The 20,793-nt window shown below is 44.6% G+C and overlaps 1 protein-coding gene across 1 annotated transcript in view; it reads left to right on the top strand.

Moving 5' to 3' along the window:
- Positions 1 to 20,688, top strand: part of kmt2a (lysine (K)-specific methyltransferase 2A) — a gene marked incomplete at both ends in the record, with an annotated part of 34,489 nt that extends 13,801 nt beyond the window's left edge. Inside the window, 31 exon segments of the mRNA XM_079224551.1 lie at positions 529 to 706; positions 1,531 to 1,759; positions 1,897 to 2,585; positions 2,682 to 2,755; positions 2,910 to 3,146; positions 3,274 to 3,420; positions 4,557 to 4,655; positions 4,910 to 5,030; positions 5,245 to 5,358; positions 5,603 to 5,787; positions 6,028 to 6,204; positions 6,654 to 6,764; positions 6,955 to 7,028; positions 8,825 to 9,039; positions 9,137 to 9,231; positions 9,313 to 9,450; positions 9,551 to 9,709; positions 9,925 to 10,036; positions 10,124 to 10,202; positions 10,351 to 10,508; positions 10,843 to 10,989; positions 11,119 to 13,777; positions 13,887 to 16,466; positions 17,256 to 17,324; positions 17,407 to 17,633; positions 18,037 to 18,111; positions 18,414 to 18,588; positions 18,897 to 19,004; positions 19,203 to 19,283; positions 20,161 to 20,290; positions 20,413 to 20,688. Coding sequence (XP_079080677.1) covers positions 529 to 706; positions 1,531 to 1,759; positions 1,897 to 2,585; positions 2,682 to 2,755; positions 2,910 to 3,146; positions 3,274 to 3,420; positions 4,557 to 4,655; positions 4,910 to 5,030; positions 5,245 to 5,358; positions 5,603 to 5,787; positions 6,028 to 6,204; positions 6,654 to 6,764; positions 6,955 to 7,028; positions 8,825 to 9,039; positions 9,137 to 9,231; positions 9,313 to 9,450; positions 9,551 to 9,709; positions 9,925 to 10,036; positions 10,124 to 10,202; positions 10,351 to 10,508; positions 10,843 to 10,989; positions 11,119 to 13,777; positions 13,887 to 16,466; positions 17,256 to 17,324; positions 17,407 to 17,633; positions 18,037 to 18,111; positions 18,414 to 18,588; positions 18,897 to 19,004; positions 19,203 to 19,283; positions 20,161 to 20,290; positions 20,413 to 20,688 — 9,918 coding nt within the window.
- Positions 20,689 to 20,793: the final 105 nt, after the last annotated feature.

Raw genomic sequence — 20,793 nt, 5'->3', positions numbered from 1 at the left:
TTTGCTATTAATAGAAATATGTATGTGTATTCAAAATGAAACTTGATAATAAGAAAGTCCCACGGAGGATCTTACTCAAGGGGAATTCTGTTAGCCTCATACATTATGCACTCAGCACCACTGGCTGTGCTTTTGAAAGTACTTCCAGAATATACTCATCTGTTCTTCTGTTAATTTAAACATTAGGTAGTTATAGGCACATTTGCAAGAAATAAAAAAAAATTCCCTTTCCTACTTGAACTCATCATAGCCTCAGCCCAACATTTAGTATTGACGCTCCTCTGCCACCTCATCCTCATCATCATCATTATTAAACATTGAACAGAGATAATAGTTTTATTTGTTTTCCTGAAACTTTTACAAGAAATTAAATCAACCTTCGAGGGACACAAGGGTTATCCTAAAATGTCAGCTTTTTTTTTGTCTGTGTATTTGTTATTATTTTTATGAGGCATGCTCCTCAAATACATAAATAATGTAAACAATTAAAATGTTTCACTTTTTGTGTTGATGTCTGCGTGTGAGCAGGGTCAAGAGAGTGACTCGTCAGAGGCCTCAGTCCGTGGTCCACGCATCAAGCATGTATGTCGTCGTGCAGCTGTGGCTCTTGGCCGTAATCGGGCCGTGTTCCCCGACGACATGCCCACACTTAGTGCCTTGCCCTGGGAGGAGAGAGAGAAGATCCTATCTTCCATGGGGAATGATGGTGAGTCGCACTCAAGTTACCTCTCATTTGACTGGCATGTGGATTACAACCTCTTGGCTGTCACACTTAGACTGATATCAGCTTTTAACCTAACAATTGTAATGATAGTATTACAGGAAAATACTGAATATGAATAAGAGTTACTTTAATTTTACACAAAACTTGCCTAATCGGAACGGGGGGGTGTCAATGTGTGTGTGTGTGTGTGTACACACACACATATATATATATATATACACACAAGGTTTATTGCGATGATGTGTGTATAGGTGCCCGTTTATATGTATGTATGTATATTTATATGTATATACAGATATATACAAGGTTTATTGCGATGATGTGTTTATCTAAGACACTGATTTACAGAACAGAGTTGAGTCTTACAAGATATATATGAATTCTGAAAAAGTTCTGCAGCATGCGGTGGTGATGACAGACTAATCACAAGAGCAGAGACATCCAGTCATCCATGAATGCACACAAGTACACAGTGAACTGGTGATGCAACAAGCAGAGTTTGGCGGCCCCGTTCCTGTTATTTTGACTGCTTTCAGGCCATGTTGGAACATGTGAATTGTTGTGAGGACAGAGGACCTGATCTGACAGGGACACATCAATAGCTCCGTTATATCATACCCATGTTTGCCTGGTCTTTTAATGAGTTCATCTGTGTTTTAGACAAGCTCCTAGACATCGCATATTACATTCTATGTGACATATAATATATTTTTTTTAAGTGAAAGTATTTCTTTCCATGCTGTCACCATCCTGTACAACTGTGGGCCAGTAATGATGATCAGTCTGTGCTGTATCTCTTATTACAGATAAGTCATCAGTAGCAGGCTCCGAGGAGGCAGAGCCTCAGTCGCCTCCCCTAAAGCCACGGGAGACGCGGCAAAAGGCGGTTCAAGAAGCTCCTCCCAAGAAGGGGCGCCGGTCGCGACGCTGTGGCCAATGCTCAGGCTGCCAAGTTCCAGAAGATTGTGGTGTCTGTACCAACTGTCTCGACAAGCCTAAATTTGGAGGAAGAAACATTAAAAAGCAATGCTGCAAGTGAGTCTTAGATGATGAGCTGTTTGTTGCAATATACTGTATATTTCAACTATTGAGCAAGTCTTGAATAACATTTGATCACAAATTGATTTTTAATGGAGTTTTTAAAAACCTAATGGTTTTGTCACTGTTCACAGGATGAGGAAGTGTCAGAACTTGCAGTGGATGCCCTCAAAGATGTTTCTTCAGAAGCAAGGCAAATGCAAGAAAGACAAGAAAAAGAACAAGTTGTCTGAGAAGAAGGAGGGCATCATTCCGGTGAAAGGACTGGTCTCAGAGTCGGGCCCTAAAACCACTCCTGCACCACTAAAGGAGGAGCCCGCCCGCAAAAAGAGCGAAACTCCTCCGCTAAAGTTGGGAGAGGAGAAATCAAGACAGCAACTGCTGTCAAAGCAATCTTCTCCATCTTCCCCTGCCCCAGTCGAGCCCCTACAGGCGTCCAGCACAGTCACAGCCCAGGCTCAGTCTCCAGCTCTCACACCAGATGCCAAACCGCTCTCCATCACGAGCAGTGTCACCAGCAAGAAGGGACACAAACCACAGCACTCTGTACCAACCTCTTCCTCTTCGTCTTCGTCATCCTCCTCTTCCACTTCCTCCTCTTCTTCATCCTCGTCATCTTCCTCTCCGTCATCTTCAGCCCAGAATTCCCCCTCCCAGTCTACGCAATCTCATCAACCGTCACAACAGCAGCAACGGCCTCTTACCAGTCAGGCACCCTCAAAAAAAGATGCTTCACCCAAGATTTCTCTGAGCGAGCCCAAGAAGAAGCCCCTGCAGCACTCGTCACAGCAGCAGAGCTCAACTACAACTCTTTCAAATATAGGTAAAAAAACTGGTTGCACACTTATTTAAGTGATAATAAATATATAGTTGGTACTCTATTCTTATTTGAATGTTATGTCCTGTCTCTTTTTCACAGTTGAATCAAAACAGTTGAAGAAGCCAACTTCTCGCTCTATTCCTCCATCTCCTAAACAGAGACCAAAAGACAAAGTAAGAAGTAGTCAATGTGTGAATTGCATCCAATTGCTTAAAAAAAAAAGATATTTCGACATAATTCTAATTAATAATTTGAATGCACACTGTATGGATCACGTCTAATTCCTGATATTCACCCTCCTCTGTCACTCTCCTTTTGTCCGAGAAGCCGCTGACCACTAAACCCCCCGGCAGCAGTACTTTAAACTGGCTAAGCACTCCCTCGACTAGGGGCCAGGCGAAGTCCAGAGCGCCCTGCGACGGAGTGCATCGTATCAGAGTGGATTTCAAGAGGGACCTTGATGTGGAGAAGGTTTGGGAGGCAGGTGGCCTCAGCCTGCTCACCTCTGTGCCTGTCACGCCCCGGGTGCTCTGCTTCTTATGTGCAAGCAGTGGAAATGTTGAGGTAAAAATATGGTCATTGTTTTGAAAATATTTCTTTCAAATGGCATTGTCAGAAAAATGGTTCAACCTATATTCTCTGACCTATAACCTATTTCTTTCTTTCTTTCTTTCTTTCTTTCTTTCTATAGTTTGTCTTCTGCCAGGTGTGCTGTGAACCGTTCCATCTCTTTTGCCTGGGGGAATCAGAGCGCCCTCTCCAGGAGCAGTTTGAGAACTGGTGTTGCCGACGATGCAGGTTCTGCCAGGCCTGTGGACGCCAGCACCAGACAACTAAAGTAAGCCATTCAGTACCGTTCTGTTCATTTTTAAGCTGTGGACAAAGTAAGCTTATTGTGGAGTGACAGTGTGTAAAGGCTGTTGAATCTTCCATAGAAAGAAGCCTGCTAGTCTTGCCAACAGACAGCACTTAATCAGCTTCTTGGATTCCTGCCATGATTTTATTATTTCACTCATGTCCTGTATAAATTGTGCATGGTGTGAGCCTTGAATGGTTTTCATTTTAAGATCACACTTGCTTGATTGTTTTGTCCTGTTGTTATATGTTAATAAGTTCTATGGATTTGTTGGTTATTGGCTATTAAACAAATGCAACAGATGATCTGAATGCTAAGGAGCACACATTGTCTTTGTCCTTGAGGCCTTACAAATGTATGGAGTGCATTTCCTTCCTCAAAAAACATTTGTAAAGCTTTTGAAGCCGGCATTGTTGGCATCCATGTTTAGCAGCAGTCTTCTTCTTCGTCCCTGCCTTTGCTGGCGCATTGCTGTGTTTTTGATAATAATTATTGGCACGTTACTGCCACCTGAAGATAAGTGGAATGGTGTGAAACCATTGGCATGAATGTGTATTGCGTCACCTGAGTGCGGATGCAAGTGCAGCCTTAAACTATTGCACCATGGCGCTATTAGTGGACAAAAAACTCTACAGGGTACCTTTAATGCACCTTAAACATTAAGCAGTTTCATTGCCAGACAAATAAAGAGAAAGTCTTTTGAAACGGTTGTTAACTTTTATTTTCAGTATGTTTGCAAAAATCTTCTGTGTTATAAAGCCAGTTGTTTTGACCCAAAGCCAAAGGAGAAACCTGACTACAGTCGCCACTAAAGTGGTTTTCTATAAATCCTGCCAAGCTCCATAGAGTTTACACTATGGTCTCATTTTAATGCCTTTCATAATGTTGTTCCATGGTTCATGGTACACTCTTATGTTGCATCCAACTCATTCATTAATTTCAAAACAATCACCGATTGGCTAAAGTGAATGCCTTCCTTACAGGTCAAGAGCAGGTGACATACTTGTATTTAATTTGCTGCGAATGGAACTGTGTTGGTTGTTAGTCATGAACATCTTTATGTTGCCTCTTTTCATATTTAAATAATCTAATCCCTCTTTTGGCCCTTGTCACCGTAGCAGCAGCTGCTTGAGTGCGATAAGTGCCGTAACAGCTATCACCCGGAGTGCCTGGGTCCCAACCACCCTACTAGACCCACCAAGAAGAAGAGAGTCTGGGTATGGATATCTACACTCTCTGTTTAGACTCCTCTTCACCCTCACCCAACTTTAGCATTATGCTCACACATTTTTGACTTACCTCTCCTTTTGTTCACACATTCCCCCAGCCTCTCACGGCAGTGCTACTTACATTCATGGGACCCGCTCACAAAACATTTTACTCCTCACAGCGTCGCTTTCACACCACTCTTGCTCTTTACACAACTGCTTGCAAGTTTTTGCACCTTGTTTATGTCTTGTTTCTTTTTCAGGTGTGCACCAAATGTGTGCGTTGTAAGAGTTGTGGAGCCACTAAACCTGGGAAGGCCTGGGATGCCCAGTGGTCTCATGACTTCTCCATGTGTCATGACTGTGCCAAACTCTTTGCTAAAGGTAAGTGAAAAGCATGTGTAATCCAAAATATTGTCCACCCTTAAGGAGTCAGTACATATGCACCACTGGTATTCCTTCTGAGATGAAAGGAGAAGGATTTCTTAAGAATATGACGTGTATGTTGAAGACTTCATCAGTAACATATAGACGGGGACAGACATTAAAATGACAACGTTTGACGACACTGTACCGGTTACCATCTTCTCTCTCTTAGGAAACTTCTGCCCACTGTGTGACAAGTGCTACGATGATGATGACTACGACAGCAAGATGATGGAGTGTGGCCGTTGCAACCATTGGGTTCATGCCAAGTGTGAGAATCTGACAGGTCAGTAGACTTCCAAAAGAAGCCAGGTAGAAGATCACATTTGAACACAAGTTTACTGCACGTCTCAGCAGAGTGTTGTAGTTAGTATTCAACAGCATTTGTTGCGCTTCGTTTGTCTTGTCAGTTGTCAGTGTCTGTGCAGCTGACTGACAGGCCGTCCTGTCAGTGCTGTCATGCTGATGAGATGCTGAAAGACCTTTTATTGGGAGCAATAAGGACCTGTCATCTTTCGCTGACCCCACAGATGAAATGTACGAGCTGCTATCAAAGCTGCCAGAGAGTGTTGTCTACACGTGTACCAAATGCACCGAACGCCATCCGGCCGAGTGGAGGACGGCTTTGGAGAGAGAGCTCCAGGGATGCGTTCGCCATGTCCTCACTGCATTGCTCAACTCACGCACATCCTCACACCTGTTACGCTACAAACAGGTTAGACACACATTCTGCTTCTTCTGCTTCTTCTTCTATGGTGTCGGTACAATATGCTGTATTTGAACTTAAAGCACGATTCATTCCTTTACCGCATCATAGTGCTGCATTCATGTATACAGAATAGACAGTGATGGATACACAGACCAATTCAGTTACAAACAGCTGAAGCAACAACCACCGCTAAATGAACATAATGGTGAGATCTTTACTCGGTGTAACCCTCTGGCTTTGGGACAGGCGGTTAAGCCTCCGGAGCTGAACCCAGAGACAGAGGAGAGTCTTCCATCTCGTCGTTCCCCAGAGGGCCCAGATCCTCCAGTCCTGATAGAAGTTACCTCTGCACCTCCCAGTGACTCCCCTCCAGATCTTGAGTCTGTTGACAAAAAGATGAATCAAGGTCGCTACAATTCAGTGGTAAGTGCGTCATATTTCAAGCAATGTCTCGCTAGTTCTGACCTGGTGTAGTTTCAAGAGACCGTATGAGAGGTGTGTTGTCCTCTATATTTTAGCCAAATTACTTAATGTCTGTGTGTGCTGACCTTAGATTTATGAGAGAATGGGAGGGATCTATGCAAGATAACCATAGGTAAACATTTTCTGAACATGAGAAAGTCTGTTTGCCTCATGATTTGATGCATGGTCCTAATATTTAGGGTTGATTCAGATGCTTGCAAATCAGACTGTATGTAAAATAAATCATCGACCTTTCCACCAGTGTTCATCATTACTTTGCTGTTTTAACAATATCTCTCACTCACTCTCCCTCTCCCTGTGTGTGTGTGTGTGTGTGTGTGTGTGTGTGTGTGTGTGTGTGTGTGTGTGTGTGTGTGTGTGTGCGCGCTCGCTCCTCATTTCTCTCCCAGCTGGAGTTCAGTGATGACATCACACGAATCATTCAGATAGCCATCAATAGTGATGGTGGCCAGCCTGAAAGCAGGAAAGCCAACAGCATGGTCAAGTCTTTCTTTATTCGGGTAAGAACCTCAAATCAACTCGGGATCATATCCGTCCCGTCAGCACTACTACACAACTAAATTACAGTGCACTTCACAAGTACTCTCAATTCCACAATGGCTATTTGGCAATTGAACACTCTAGGGCCATGTCAGCTAGTTTATGTGCAAGGGCTGATGTGCAAACTTCATTGAATGTTTTTTGTTTCAGCAAATGGACCGAATCTTCCCCTGGTTCAAAGTGAAAGAGTCCAGGCTTTGGGAAAGGCAAAAGGTCTCAGCCAAGTGAGTGTCTATCTTACCCTAGTGTGATGTTATTTATTTTTTAATTCAGGAGATTTTTGTACTTGCTGTTGCAGTTTGCATAACAATTTTGTTGTAATTCAAAGGCTTTGAAAGTACAGCTATAAAATCAGGCAATAGTACTGGACAAGAAGTTAAAGAGAGCTCAAACTGATGTGTACAAAGCCTGAAGGTCAATAGTTAAGCTCCTGAACAGGCAGTTCTCTCAATCTTAATAGCATTGTGAAGTGTGTGTGATGTGCCGTTATTTCTCAAACTTGCAATGCAAGTTATGTTTGTAATCAGAGAGAAGAAAATTCTAATTTAATACTTGTGTAATGTAAACCCATCCAAAGAGCTTGGTGGAGATCTGCAGTTTTCAAGAACGGCAGGTCTATAATTACTAAAATGAGGAGTAAGATGTGGTTTCTCTGGGAGAAGCTGTACAGTATCATCATCTGTATATATGAGGAAACCAGAAAGCAGTGAACTAATATTTATAAAATGTGTGGCTGACTGTACCACCAACTTCTGGGTAAAATGAGTGGAAATAACAGCCAAATGGGAAGATCAGGATTTCATATGATTGTCACTTTATCTTTTTGAATGGTTTAGGAAATCTGCAATTCAGTGTGATGTTCAGTTTTGGTGAGCCCAACTAAAATGCTTTCAATGCCATAAACTCAAAAAACGAAAGAGACTATTTTAACAACTTAAGGATTTAGTGACTTAGTGGATCGATTAAGTGGTTTCCTTTCAACAGGCCTTATCTCAGGACAATGACTGATTAAAGGTACCAATTAGGATTTAAAGCCGCAGTAATGAAATTGATTCCACAGTTTCTCTGATTTAATGAGCCTACTGTACAGTTTGTGGTCAATTTAAGATGGTAAAAGATGATTTGAGGACCATCCACTCAGAATAACAAGGATTGATTTGAATATTATAATATGTACTGAAAAGATAAAGTTAAAATCTATATATGTATGTGCTGTCTTTATTAACTGGAGAATACAGGATCAATGAAAGCAACTTCTCTTAGCTGGAGTCAAACATATTCATGGAGAATAGCAGCACATTTTTTTGTGCACATGCATTTACATCAATGATTACTAATGAAATTATCAAATTTAATAATGTATGCTTTTAATAGTGATGACAGGCATATTATTTTTAATTATTAAAAGGAATAACTCAAAGCTCGAAGCCCCTGTTTTTGTGTCAATGTGAACTTTTCACTTTGTAACTTAATGCTATGCTTTACTACTCTGTATATTGAACTCCTTTCGCACTCACTCATTCATTATCTCTTTGAGTCACTCGCTCACTTTTATTTAGATATCAGCTTTCCCAGTCCATTTACTCTGCCTGTCCTCCAGGCATTGTGGGAGGCAAACCATAGCAGTGTCACATTTCACTTGACGGCTCTTTGATACATTTTTGTGGTCCAATTGTGGTTAACTTGTCAGTTTGGTCTGTTGCGTTATGTGTCAGTGCTCCAGCCCAAGAAGCCAATAATCCATCCAGTGGATCATGTGGCCATCACTGGAGGGATGCCTGTTTTAGTTGCCTCTGCTGTCTTATTAAGTATGAGACATCACATCATACAAATAGCCCAGCCTTGTTTAACTTGGCCAAACTCAATTTGGCAAAGCTCCTTGGGTGTTATTATGTATTACTGCTCACGTACGACTTTTTATGTTTTTTTGGGGAATAAATCCTGAGATGCTCACAGTCACAACTTTACATTTGACCCAATCATAGTTAGGACATCAATTAAGAGCGCCATTGTTTTTCAGCAGTGGGCTTCTCCCGAATGCTGTGCTGCCTCCGTCTCTGGACCACAACTACGCCCAGTGGCAGGAGAGACAGGAGCTTTCCCGCGCTGAGCTCCCCCACCTCATGAAAAAGATCATCCCAGCTCCTCGGCCCAAGACCCCTGGTGAATCAGATTCTCCAGCCTCCCCTCCTCCTCTTCTTCCATCTCTACCCCCACCACCCCCACTCCTTCCTGGTAAGGCAATCTGCAAATATATGCACAAATACCTACATGCACACTAATTTCGCACATCTTGTCACTTACTGGTTTTCTCATAAATTTTTCCCTTCAGATCGTGACGACATTCCAGAGCTCCCTCCTCCGCCAGGCATAAGTGACAACAGGCAATGTGTTCTGTGTCTGAAGTACGGAGACGAGAACACTAATGTGAGTCAGGAAACCGCTCGGACTCTCTTTAACACAGAAGAATGACTTTGTTCTCACTTGTAACACGGCTGTTTGTTTCAGGAGGGTGGCAGGCTGTTGTACATCGGTCAGAACGAGTGGACACATGTGAACTGCGCTCTGTGGTCTGCTGAAGTGTTCGAAGATGACGACGGCTCTCTGAAGAATGTTCACATGGCTGTTCTCAGGGGAAAACAGCTGGTAAGATACCTTGTCCATCACAGCTTCCCACTCTCTTTTCAGTGGTTGTTTAATAGACATTTACATTTACAACCTGTTGTAACTTGTGCTTTTTATTCAGCGCTGTGAGAAGTGTCAAAAGCTAGGAGCCACAGTTGGCTGCTGCCTCACTTCTTGCACCAGCAACTACCACTTCATGTGCGCACGCCAGTGCCACTGTGTCTTCCTGGAGGACAAGAAAGTCTATTGCCCAAAGCACAGGGACCTCATCAAGGGAGAAGTAAGAACCTTTTCATTATTTACTATATAATCAAAAGTTCATTAATACATTTCAATTGCAGCCACCTTAAAAGTATGTTCATGTTTTTGTCAAACTTAGTCAGTAAAATAATGTGTATGTCTCTTGTATAAAGGAACCATGCCAGACAAGGAACTTTTTCTTGAGGATCTTACTTTTATCTTCAACTTTCCGATGGTTGTGTATTATTTCTCCAGGTGGTGTCTGGGTTTGAGGTGACCCGCAGGATCCTCGTGGACCTGGAGGGCATTCGTCTCAGGAGGAAGTGGCTGGCAGGACTGGAGCCTGAAAATATCCACATGATGATCGGTAGATTGATCGCGAGTAAATGTTTGTTGATAAACAACTTTTTCTTCCAGTGTCTCTTGAATGCTGATTTAAACGCTGTCATTACAGGCTCCATGACCATTGATTGTTTGGGGATACTGACTGAACTCTCCGACTGCAAGCGCAAACTCTTCCCTGTAGGATACCAGTGAGTTTACTTTTTTTTTTTTACCTTTTCACTTATCTGAAAGTCTTCTCTAAGTCCTCTCTAAGACCATTATTATTCTCCCTTCAATTAAAGTACATCAGCTGGAGGAAACTGAAATTGCAAACTGAATAAATTCCCTTCTCCCCAGGTGTTCAAGGGTATACTGGAGTACCTTGGACGCTCGAAAGCGCTGTGTGTACACCTGTAGGATCCTAGTTTGTCACCCGGTGGTCGAGTCTGACCGGAAAAGCATGATGGCTCCTGAGGAGAATCGCACAATAGCACACAACCTACCTTCCATAACAGGTAAACTACAGACGATAGTGTTACAAATGTGTGGCAGTAATGGATTGCTCTCTAAATAGTTTTTCTTAAGTTTATTTATTTTATTTATTTATTTACCAAGGACATTGCATATTAATCAACATTTCACTGTCAGTTATCTAGAGAGCACATTTTCCCACTGTGGTCCCTGGACTTTAACGTTTTCTAAAAACTTTTTATCTGGGAAAACCATGTCAAATAAAAAGTTTTAAAATAGTTTAAAGAGCTAAGTATATATACATACTTTAAAAAAGGTCTGGATGGGAACAGAGTCTCAACTGTGTTTTGTGTCAATTTCTCCTTCTTGCTTATCTAGATTTTCCAGATCCATTCGAATCCCCGAGGCGCTCTGACACCCTTTCACCTGCAAATACACCTAAGCTCAGGGTTTACACCAGGAACCGACACCCCAGCTACCCACCTTGTCAGCGCTTACTAGGCCCCAGGCCCATGCCCTCTCCAGGTATAACTTTTGGATTTTTGTTTTAGAATTTGGTTATAGAATTACAGATCATTTTGATATTTCTTTCTAGAAATGAATTTAACTTCTAGAGTCGTCGCCATTTCAATTTTCATTTATTTTGTTTTGTAGGAGGTACCGCTCAGCCCCAAAGCCATGAGATTGTGACAGTAGGAGACTCCCTGGTGAACCCCGGCCTGCGGAGTATTGACTCACGTCGCCACAGCTCCCCTTCTCTCTCTCCTCCTCCCCACCAGCTGAACAGACAGAGAGCATTGACTTCCCCACCTCAGGTTGTGTCACGACCCCTTACCTCACCCCCTCCCCTCATCCCCTCCCCTGCCAGAGACCCCGAAAAGTCCAAACACCTCAGCAAAGAATCAGCAAAATGTCCAGTCCAGAGAGATGATGAAAAGGGTAGGCTATTCTCCACAGACAGAAATAGACTTCAACCAAACAAAGACCAAGGGTTGAGAGATGCAGACATGGGGAGGGTGTCAAGTCAGGACCAAGCTTCTAAGGATTCTGACAAGATTAGATCATCCAGAGAACTTGGGCAAAAAGAGTCTGACAAAGGCGAAATATCAGCCAAAGAGCCAGAAAAGAGGAGACCGTTGAGTAAAGACTTGGGCGTGAAAGAATCTGAGAGGAGACGACCGCCCAGTAGAGATTCAGAAAAGGGGAGACAACTAAACAAAGACTCTGAGAAAGGGAGACAGACAAGCAGAGATTCAAGCAATAGTGTAAAAGATAAAAGCAAATCATCCTCTAGAAACCCTAACTATAAAGACATAGAAAAAGTTAGGTCTCTAAGTAGAGATGCAGGGCTAAGGGAATCTGAGAAGCAGCGACAACACTGCAGGGAAACTGGAAAAGACTCAGGCCAAGATAAAGACAGACCGTCTAGCAGAGACTCTGACAAGGGTAGACCTCTCTCTAGAGATTCCAGTTGTAGAAGCACAGAGAAAAACAAAGACTCTGGCTCAGGGAAAGATAATAACCCTGGCATTCAGTCCAAACAGGCTGGAGGTGAGAGTAAAAGCCCCAGACTGGCACCTGCAGGCTCAGGCCAGTCCTCCCCTCCTGTGGGCACTGCTGTTCTCACTGGTCAGCAGAGAGGTGGCAGCACCAAGCAGGCCGACAAGCAAGGGAAACACGGAGGCAAAGACCAGGATGTTTCTGCAAGTTTGTTGCCTCGTCACCGGGCCACCCCAACCTCTAACATCACCCAGTCCAAGGACAAGCCCAGTTCAGGGAAGGAGAGTAGTAGTGGCACTGGAAATACTGTAATGCCAGCTTCACCCCACAAGGACTCTGTAGTTGGGAAATCTGGCTCCCCACAGTCTTCATTTCAGAAATCCACTTCACGTAAATCGAACGATTACTCATCAGGTCCAGCCACAGCGGCAGCTATGAAGCCTGTGTGGCCGTCAAGGACACCAGCAGAAGATGACATTGTCAAGCGAGGCTCCATGCACCTGGCCTCTACGGCTGCAGCCTCAGCTGCCAAAGAGAAACACCCCAAAGTTAAGACGGCAGGCAGCAGAGAGTTGTCCAAAGACCGGGAAAGAGAAAAGACTCTCCAAAACAGCAACAGCAGCAACAAAATTCCCCTTCTCAACAATAATACTAAAGCTACTGGCAGCGCCAATGCACATGCTACAAACCCCAGCTCTCACAACAGCACAAATAGCAAAGCTCAAGTGCTTGGTAACAGCGCCAAAGCCCACGGGAAGGCTCAGGGGGAAAAGCTTGAGAACCAGGGAGCGGACAGGTCAGTCTCAAAGAGCAGAGAAAATTACTCGGGTCCTGAGAGGAAGAACAGCTCTAGCTTGGACAATTTACAACAGCTGCAACCGAGTGGTTTAGCCCCAGAGAAAGGAGTGAAGATCACTTCCCAGTCTCACACCAAACCAACAACCAACCAGCTGCCATTGTCCACTAGAGAGAAGAAGAGACCAGTCAAACCTCCTACTGTAACTCCACTAAAGACTGATATCAAGACTGACCCTAATGGGACCAGCACTGTTGGTGGTATTTCTTCCTCCTGTCCCCTGACTACTACCTCCACTGTCTCTCCTGCCGGCCAGGGGACCCGTCGCTCTGCCCGCTCCGCTCTCTTCACCTCGCCGTCTGCCAGCAGCAGTGACAGTTCTGAATCTGACTCTCAGACTCAGATGGAGGAGGAGGATTTGCGCAAGGAGCACTCACTCAGCGAGCTACGAGACCACCACAGCCTCCTCACTCAAGGCACAGAGGACGAGGGTGATGGCCCAGAAGATGACCACGACAGAGGCATGGATGATAAACATCACGAGGATGACAGTGACGGGTCGGGGTCAGCGAAGCGGCGCTACCCTCGGCGCAGCGCTCGTGCACGCTCCAACATGTTTTTTGGCCTCACGCCTTTCTATGGGGTTCGCTCGTACGGCGAAGAAGACCTTCCTTTCTACGGCAGCGGAGATGGAGCTGGCGCCGTGGTTAAGAGGAGGACCGGTGGCCGCAAGAAGTCAGCTGAGGGGCAGGTGGATGGAGCAGATGATATGAGCACCACCTCTTCGTCAGGGGACAGTGGAGAGGATGATGACAGCGCAATGAAACAGAGGAGTAAAGACCCCTACTACTACAACTTCACTCGAACAATAATAAACCCTGGTGAGGCCCTACCATCTATAGAAGGGATCGACCGGTGTCTGGGACGGGGATCCCAGCTTCAGCGCTTTCTAAAAGACGAGGAGCAGCAACAGCAAAGGGCACAAGGAAAGGCTGAAGAGGACATGCTGAGTGCTCTGTAAGTACACAAACCTATGTTTGATAGAATTATTGTCTAGAATTATTTGTGTTTATTTTCTGTTTATGTCTCTAATAATGCGGCATATTGTTTTTGCTGCGTTTGACAGGACCTTAGGCAAGCAGCGTATTGGCCAGCTCGACGGTGTTGATGATGGATCAGAGAGCGATACCAGCATCTGCACCACCAGCACCACCACCACCACCACAGCCACCTCTTCTTCCACACCACATAAAAGTACCCCCAAGAGAAGGGGCAGAGAAAGACACACTGAAAAACCTGACTCCCATGACTCGAGCAAGGAGGCTGACAACAGTGGAGCTGTAAGCGGAAACACGCGGGAAGGCAGAAAGAACCAGAAAGAAAACTGTCTTCCTCTTGGAGGCGGGGTCAAGTCCCAGCCGCAGAGTCAGGGTCAGGGTCAGGATCCTCTCGAGGCCCAACTGTCCCTCAGCACAGACCTGCTTAAATCAGACTCTGACAACAACAACAGTGATGACTGTGGTAACATTTTGCCATCAGATATCATGGAGTTTGTCCTCAACACACCTTCCATGTCAATGCAGGCTCTGGGTCAGCAGTCTGAGGCGTCCTCCTCGGAGCTGCTCCTGGATGACGGCTATGTTGGAGTGGATGTCAACCGGCCCAAAGACATCCTGTTTGATGACTTTTCCCAGCAGCTGCCCAGTGCTGAGAGCGGAGCTGTGGTGGAGAGTAGTGTGAATAGCTCCATATCTGTAGAGGAGCCATATCTTCCTTTGGAGCTGCCATCTGATCTCTCTGTCTTGACCACACGCAGCCCCTCTGTCAACACCAGTCAGAACCACACCGCTGGGAGTCTCATCTCAGATACCTCAGACCGCACCATGCTGGGCTTAGCTTCTGATCCAGAGACGACACGTGGAGAAAAGAATGGGGACAAGAAAAGAGCAGGGCCCGGTGGGTCCCCATCGGAGAATCAGCATGATGCTGCAACTTTGGGAAACAGGGACACGCAGGTCACACAGGGTCACATGACTCCTGAGCAGTTTATTCCCAGCCCTGCCATTGGCCAGGTGGTTGAACCTCCAGGTAACCAGGATGTTCCCAGGAGTTCTGGTACCCCTGGTTTGCCAAGTTCACCCTCCTTGCCTCTTCAGGGTCAGAGGTGCATCCCTGCATCAGCTGCAGCTGCAGGCAGCCCCAGTACAGTTCCTGGGCCAGGACCATCCCAGACTCAGATTTCTAGCCCAGCAGTCATCAAACCGGCCCCTGACAAGCTCATTGTGGTCAATCAGCAGTTCCAGCCTCTCTATGTTCTCCAGACCGTCCCTAATGGTGTTGCCCAAAAAATTAGTGCCACAGGAGTGATGGATACCAGCTCTTCAGCTATGCTGAGCTCTATGACACTAACCACAGGGCTGAATACTGCTTTATCCACAGCCCAGTCAATATTTCCTGCTGGTGGCAAAGTACTGGGCACCATGGCTCACGCCTCCCACATTCACACCTTTACAGGAGCCACACAGACGGGCTTCCAGACGGGAATCCCCAGCACCACCTCAGGGCTTCTCATTGGGTTGCCCCACGACCAGCCCCAGATTCTGGTCTCGGAGGCTGGTCGGCCACGTGAGCTGGGTCCCAGTGTTGCCATAGTGTCCAGTCCTTCCTCCCAGACTATACTCGCGTCTGCTCACGGCAAGAAGAGGCCCATCTCTCGTCTACCAAGAAAAAACAAAAAGCTGGCCCGCTCCCGTAGCCAGCCTACTTTGGCCCCGTCTGAAGTAGGACCTTCCAGCATGACGCTCATCAACCTGTCTTCCCCTCAGATTACTGCTGGCATCACTGGCCAACCTGGTGGCCTGGTTGAGTTAAGCACCCTCTCCAATTCTCAGCGCAAGGTTCCAAATATTATCAAGAGACCAAAATCAGGTAGGGTTATGTACTTGGACCCCACTACTCTCCTACAGCAGAGGATTCCCGGTACTACACAGCCTGGTATCCTGGGCCATGATTCCTCCACTCACCTTATACCTTGCACAGTCTCTGGCCTCAACCCCAGTCAGTCAGTGCTGAATGTTGTGTCTGTGCCCCCTAGTGGTACTACTGGCCTTCTTGCACCAGGATCAGTGTCCCTTTCCACCCCTGTCCTCAGCTCTACTGAGATCACAGGGCCAATTAGCAACCTCCTGTTCAAAGCAAGTCCACATGGCTTGGGCTTTCAATCAGCAGGAGCTCCACTGATATCACACCTCAGCTCCTCTGTCCAGACATCTATTGCCAGCAGCATCTGCGTCCTACCATCCCAACAGACTATCAGCGTGGCAGTCAGCCAGCACGGAGAGACCGAAGTTAGTAATATCCACTTACAGCACCAATCTCATTATATGAACAGAGCCCAGACATTGGACTCCAGTCCAAACACAACTGTTACTTTAGCCACCTCGCTAAGCTCTGCCAGGGGACGTGTTGTTGGAGTGTTCACCCAAACACAGACCTCTACACACTCGCAGAGCAGTAGAACAACTCCCATCTCCAGATCTTCAGAACAAAGGCCGCCTAACTCGACCACTTTAGGAGCAGAAAAAGGCAAACCGAAATCAAAGAGGAGCAGACAGAGTCCAGACATAACCACTGTGAAAAAGCTCAAGGCCTCTCAGGCAGAGGAGCATCAAAGCAACCCTGCAGGACGACATCACTCAAAGCCAAGGTGAGACAGTTGTTATTCTGGCTGCTTGAGATGTATTGTGTTTTCGGTTTATTCCTATTTACATAAATAAATATGAAGAATTAGCAAAAACCTAGAAAATAATGTTAGGTGCCATAATATATGGAGAATAATGAATAATAATTCTTGTTTTTTTTTCATGACGAGATACACAACTGGGAAAAATTACATGTAATTTGAAAATAGCAATATCCAGTCCCGGAGACATTTTGGAAAAATAAAAGCAGCCTGGAAGTTTTGGAAAAGTCATGGACGTTTGCTTCATAAATACCTCAACTGAGAAAAGTCTATATACTGTTTAAATAATACTTCAGTGTGCAGGAAAGTTACGTCACTTAACGGTGTTCTCTGCATGGGGTAGCGAATTTTGGCTTCTGAAATTGTGGCAAAGTAACTTTGAAACCCACTGGCCACATTTTTTACATTTCAAGCCCTGAATACACATTACTTTTGAAGGCACAAGCTTGCCGTTTCAGGTCATATTCCAACACAGCCATTGTTTGTCATTCATTTATGCTATTTGCTTATTTTTTGGTGAAAACCCTGATTGTAATTAATTGTGAATACAAGAACAGGATTGTGTGTTTGCTTGATTCTTTAGATACGTTTTCATAACAAACAGATTGTGTGTACAAGAGAACAGAGAAGTGAAATAGCTTTTGACTGAAACTATAACTCCCAATTTGTCCCTAAAGTACTTGTGCGTAAAACATATTATATATTCATTATACAATATACATTTTGAGCCTCTCTTATCGTCTTTGCAAGCAGTTCCAAAGAGCTGAGCTCCCCCGAACCCATGGATACAGGCAAGCCTGCAGACAAGGCAACCAACAAGAGGTATGGGGTTATCCATGCTAGGAGCCCATTTTCATACTTTATATATTAAAGAGTTCTAATGCTTGCCTATTTAATTTTCCAGTGTGCTTGGTAAAAAGAAGACATCTGATAGTCCTGTGCTTCCGGGGAAAGTAGTGGGGAAAGACAAACCATCTGCAGCTGGCGGAGCAGGGTCTCTTCCTGTGGCTTCACCACCCGACCAAGATGGCAACAGCAGGGATACCGGCCTGGATAGCAAACCCAAGAAGGGCATACTTTTTGAAATCTGCAGTGAGGACGGCTTCCACATCCGCTGTGAGAGTATCGAAGGTGAGAGAATAGGACTTTGTTTCTGTGCAAATATGCCTTGGGCAAAAGGTCATATAATGTGTGCTTTTAAAGCTGATATAGCTATATTGAGTAGCTTGTTGTCCATAAATAAAGAGCACAAGGCTATTTGAAGTCACAGAGAAAAAATATCCTCCTTGTTGCAAAGTGTTTTGATGACATTTTAATACAAATCATCACTATAAATACAAAATGCACCTCACTTCCTGACTGCACTCGATGTTCTTTGTCAGAACTAAGGAATCACTGTAATTACAACATGTACATCAAAGGTTCGTTTTACATATATACTACACAACGATTAAAATAAGAGCTGTTGATGTGTGTGAAATATTGAACATACATCGTACATGAAATGCTGAGCTGTCGTGTCTTAACTTTTCAGAGGCTTGGAAATCCCTGACTGATAAAGTGCAGGAAGCTCGCACCAATGCACGACTCAAAGAGCTCTCTTTTGAAGGTGAGGCTTCACTCTGACTACACCACAAAACAAAGAAGAATAGATCTATTGCTGTATATGCAAAAAATGAATTGTGGACGCTTTCCTTTGCTCCGTCAACTGATTGTGCAATACTGTTCTCATATTTCTGTGCCTTATTTTATATATTGTCTTATACTATTATCATTTATAGCACTTTTTTTTTTTAAAGTTGTTGTAATTCTGTGTGGAAGGAGGACCTAGCTGAAGAAGCTTTTCATTGTACGGAGTAGCTCTGTTAACTGTGCATATGACAATATGAATATCTATCTATCTCCTCCCAGGTGTGAATGGATTGAGGATGCTGGGAGTCGTCCACGAGGCAGTGGTCTTCCTGCTCGAGCAGCTTTACGGCTCCAGACACTGTCGCAGCTACCGTTTCCGCTTCCATAAACCAGAGGAAACAGAGGAACCTCCCGTCAACCCCCACGGGTCGGCTCGTGCAGAGATCCACCACAGGTTTGGAAGGAACCCACACACACATAAACACTTCTCTATAAGACGTTGGGCTTATAGAAGGGAGATTGTAGCAAACAGACAAATACTAAATACTGTATATTGTACACACTGTTGATAACAATGTTGGAAATATGAGCACAACCCAAAGATTGGGTAAATGATTCATTGGACGATTGGAAAACCAAGAACCTTCTTTCTGACTTTAATGCTCCGAATTAGAAAATTAGTTTTCATCAAACTTGTAACCAAACCTGATCTTGTGTGTTTGTGTTTCTGACTTCTGCCTATTACATCTGTTTGCCTTTCAGGAGGTCTGTATTTGACATGTTCAATTTCCTGGCCTCAAAACACCGCCAGCCTCCTGAGTACAGGCCGCAAGAAGACAACGATGATGAAGGGCAGCTCAGGACTGCCAGGTCAGTAAGCGAACTCACTAGATTTGTTATTTATTCAGAGTCATTACAATCTGTCATTGTGCTGCTGCAACACCTACATTCCCTCCTGAGGAACTTGTCTTACATGATCTGACCTGATCTTATTATCTGAAATTGAGAGTTACTAGTTATAAAATATAATTTTGTCAAGATGGACCACAACATTTATTTTTGTTGCAGGCGTGCCTCCATGGAGCTACCACTGGCTGTGAGATTCAAACAGCTCAAGGCCACGTCAAAGGAAACTGTTGGAGTCTACAGGTTAGATCGGGGGGTCTTAAACTGTCTACTAAAAATGTACAATTCTTTGCACACGACGTAGATGATGTTCAATAGCTGGTAATTCTAGTCCCGGGTCTACTTTTCAAGGAACTAAAAGGTTCCTTCAGACCATTGCTGTCTGTATTGCCAAAGACCAGGGAGGCTGACGAGGAATGCTGGTGGTCGCAGGGGTAAACACACTCTGCAACCTGCAGTTCAGTGAGCCCGCCGGTTTCATCTAATTATCATGTTGGACCTTGGTTTTATCTTATTGCGACAACGTTTGCTGCTGCTTAGTATTTACTGATGCTTGTTGGATGGAATGAATGAAATGCAGTGGGTTCAAATGAAACTAAGACCGTCGGTCTCCAAAGTAAATCATCTGTGTGTGTTTGATGATTATTTATTTGAGCTTTAAAACATTACCGGCATGAAACTATTTTTTCTCTCATTCACAGCACTGCTGCGGGATGTGTATTTCTTTTCTCTTTTTTTCTTTTTCTTTTTCTTTTTAATGAGTTGGGAAGCCGAAAGCAAAGTCTAACTTTACATTTAGTGTTATCAAACAAAGACAAATGCTCTCCCCGTCTCCTAAAATAGTCCTAAATTGATACAAGACTGCTTCCTTGTTTTATGAATGGAGGAAAGCATGAGGAAAGTCCTGTGGTCTAAAGGGGATTTTGAGACATTTGCTGTTTGATTTCACTGTCACGTTTACCTTTGTCGTTTATAATAATAAGATCCGCTGTGGTTGTCTAAGATCTTGATAAACTTGATGGTATAAAAAAAGGCAGACGGCCTCAACAAAATCAGCATCTACATTTGCAGGCTGAAGCCGTTACTGGGATTCAATTCCCAAAACTTTTTCCCGCTGCAGGTCTCCCATTCATGGCCGAGGTCTGTTCTGCAAGAAAACCATTGATGCAGCGGAGATGGTCATTGAATACTCTGGAAATGTCATTCGGTCCGTGCTCACTGACAAACGGGAGAAATATTACGATGGAAAGGTGAGGTCTAGGGAATGCACTTTGAGTTTAAATTGTATTAGTTTGATCAACTTAAATAATGCAACAAACATCGGGAGCACACGATAACATGCATGAAACTTCTGTCTTCACTTTTCTCAAAGGGGATCGGCTGCTACATGTTTCGCATCGATGACTATGAGGTGGTCGATGCCACGGTGCATGGCAACGCCGCCCGCTTCATCAACCACTCCTGCGAGCCCAACTGCTACTCTCGGGTCATCACTGTGGATTGCCAGAAGCACATCGTCATCTTGGCCTCTCGGCGCATCTACTGTGGGGAGGAGCTAACCTACGACTACAAGTTCCCTATTGAGGATGCCAGCAACAAGCTGCCCTGCAACTGCGGCGCAAAGAAGTGTCGCAAGTCCCTCAACTGATATCTGAACACTTTAATGAAGACTGCTAGTCTGTTGATCAGCAGTGCCACGACGTTCTGAGGTCCTCCCTACTGGGGGTTTGCCGTGGCACTGGCTTTATGTCAA

The sequence above is a fragment of the Taurulus bubalis genome, assembly GCF_910589615.1.
Source record: "Taurulus bubalis genome assembly, chromosome: 10".
Taxonomy (NCBI): Eukaryota; Metazoa; Chordata; class Actinopteri; order Perciformes; family Cottidae; genus Taurulus; species Taurulus bubalis.
This window is presented reverse-complemented; position numbering and strand designations above follow the sequence as displayed.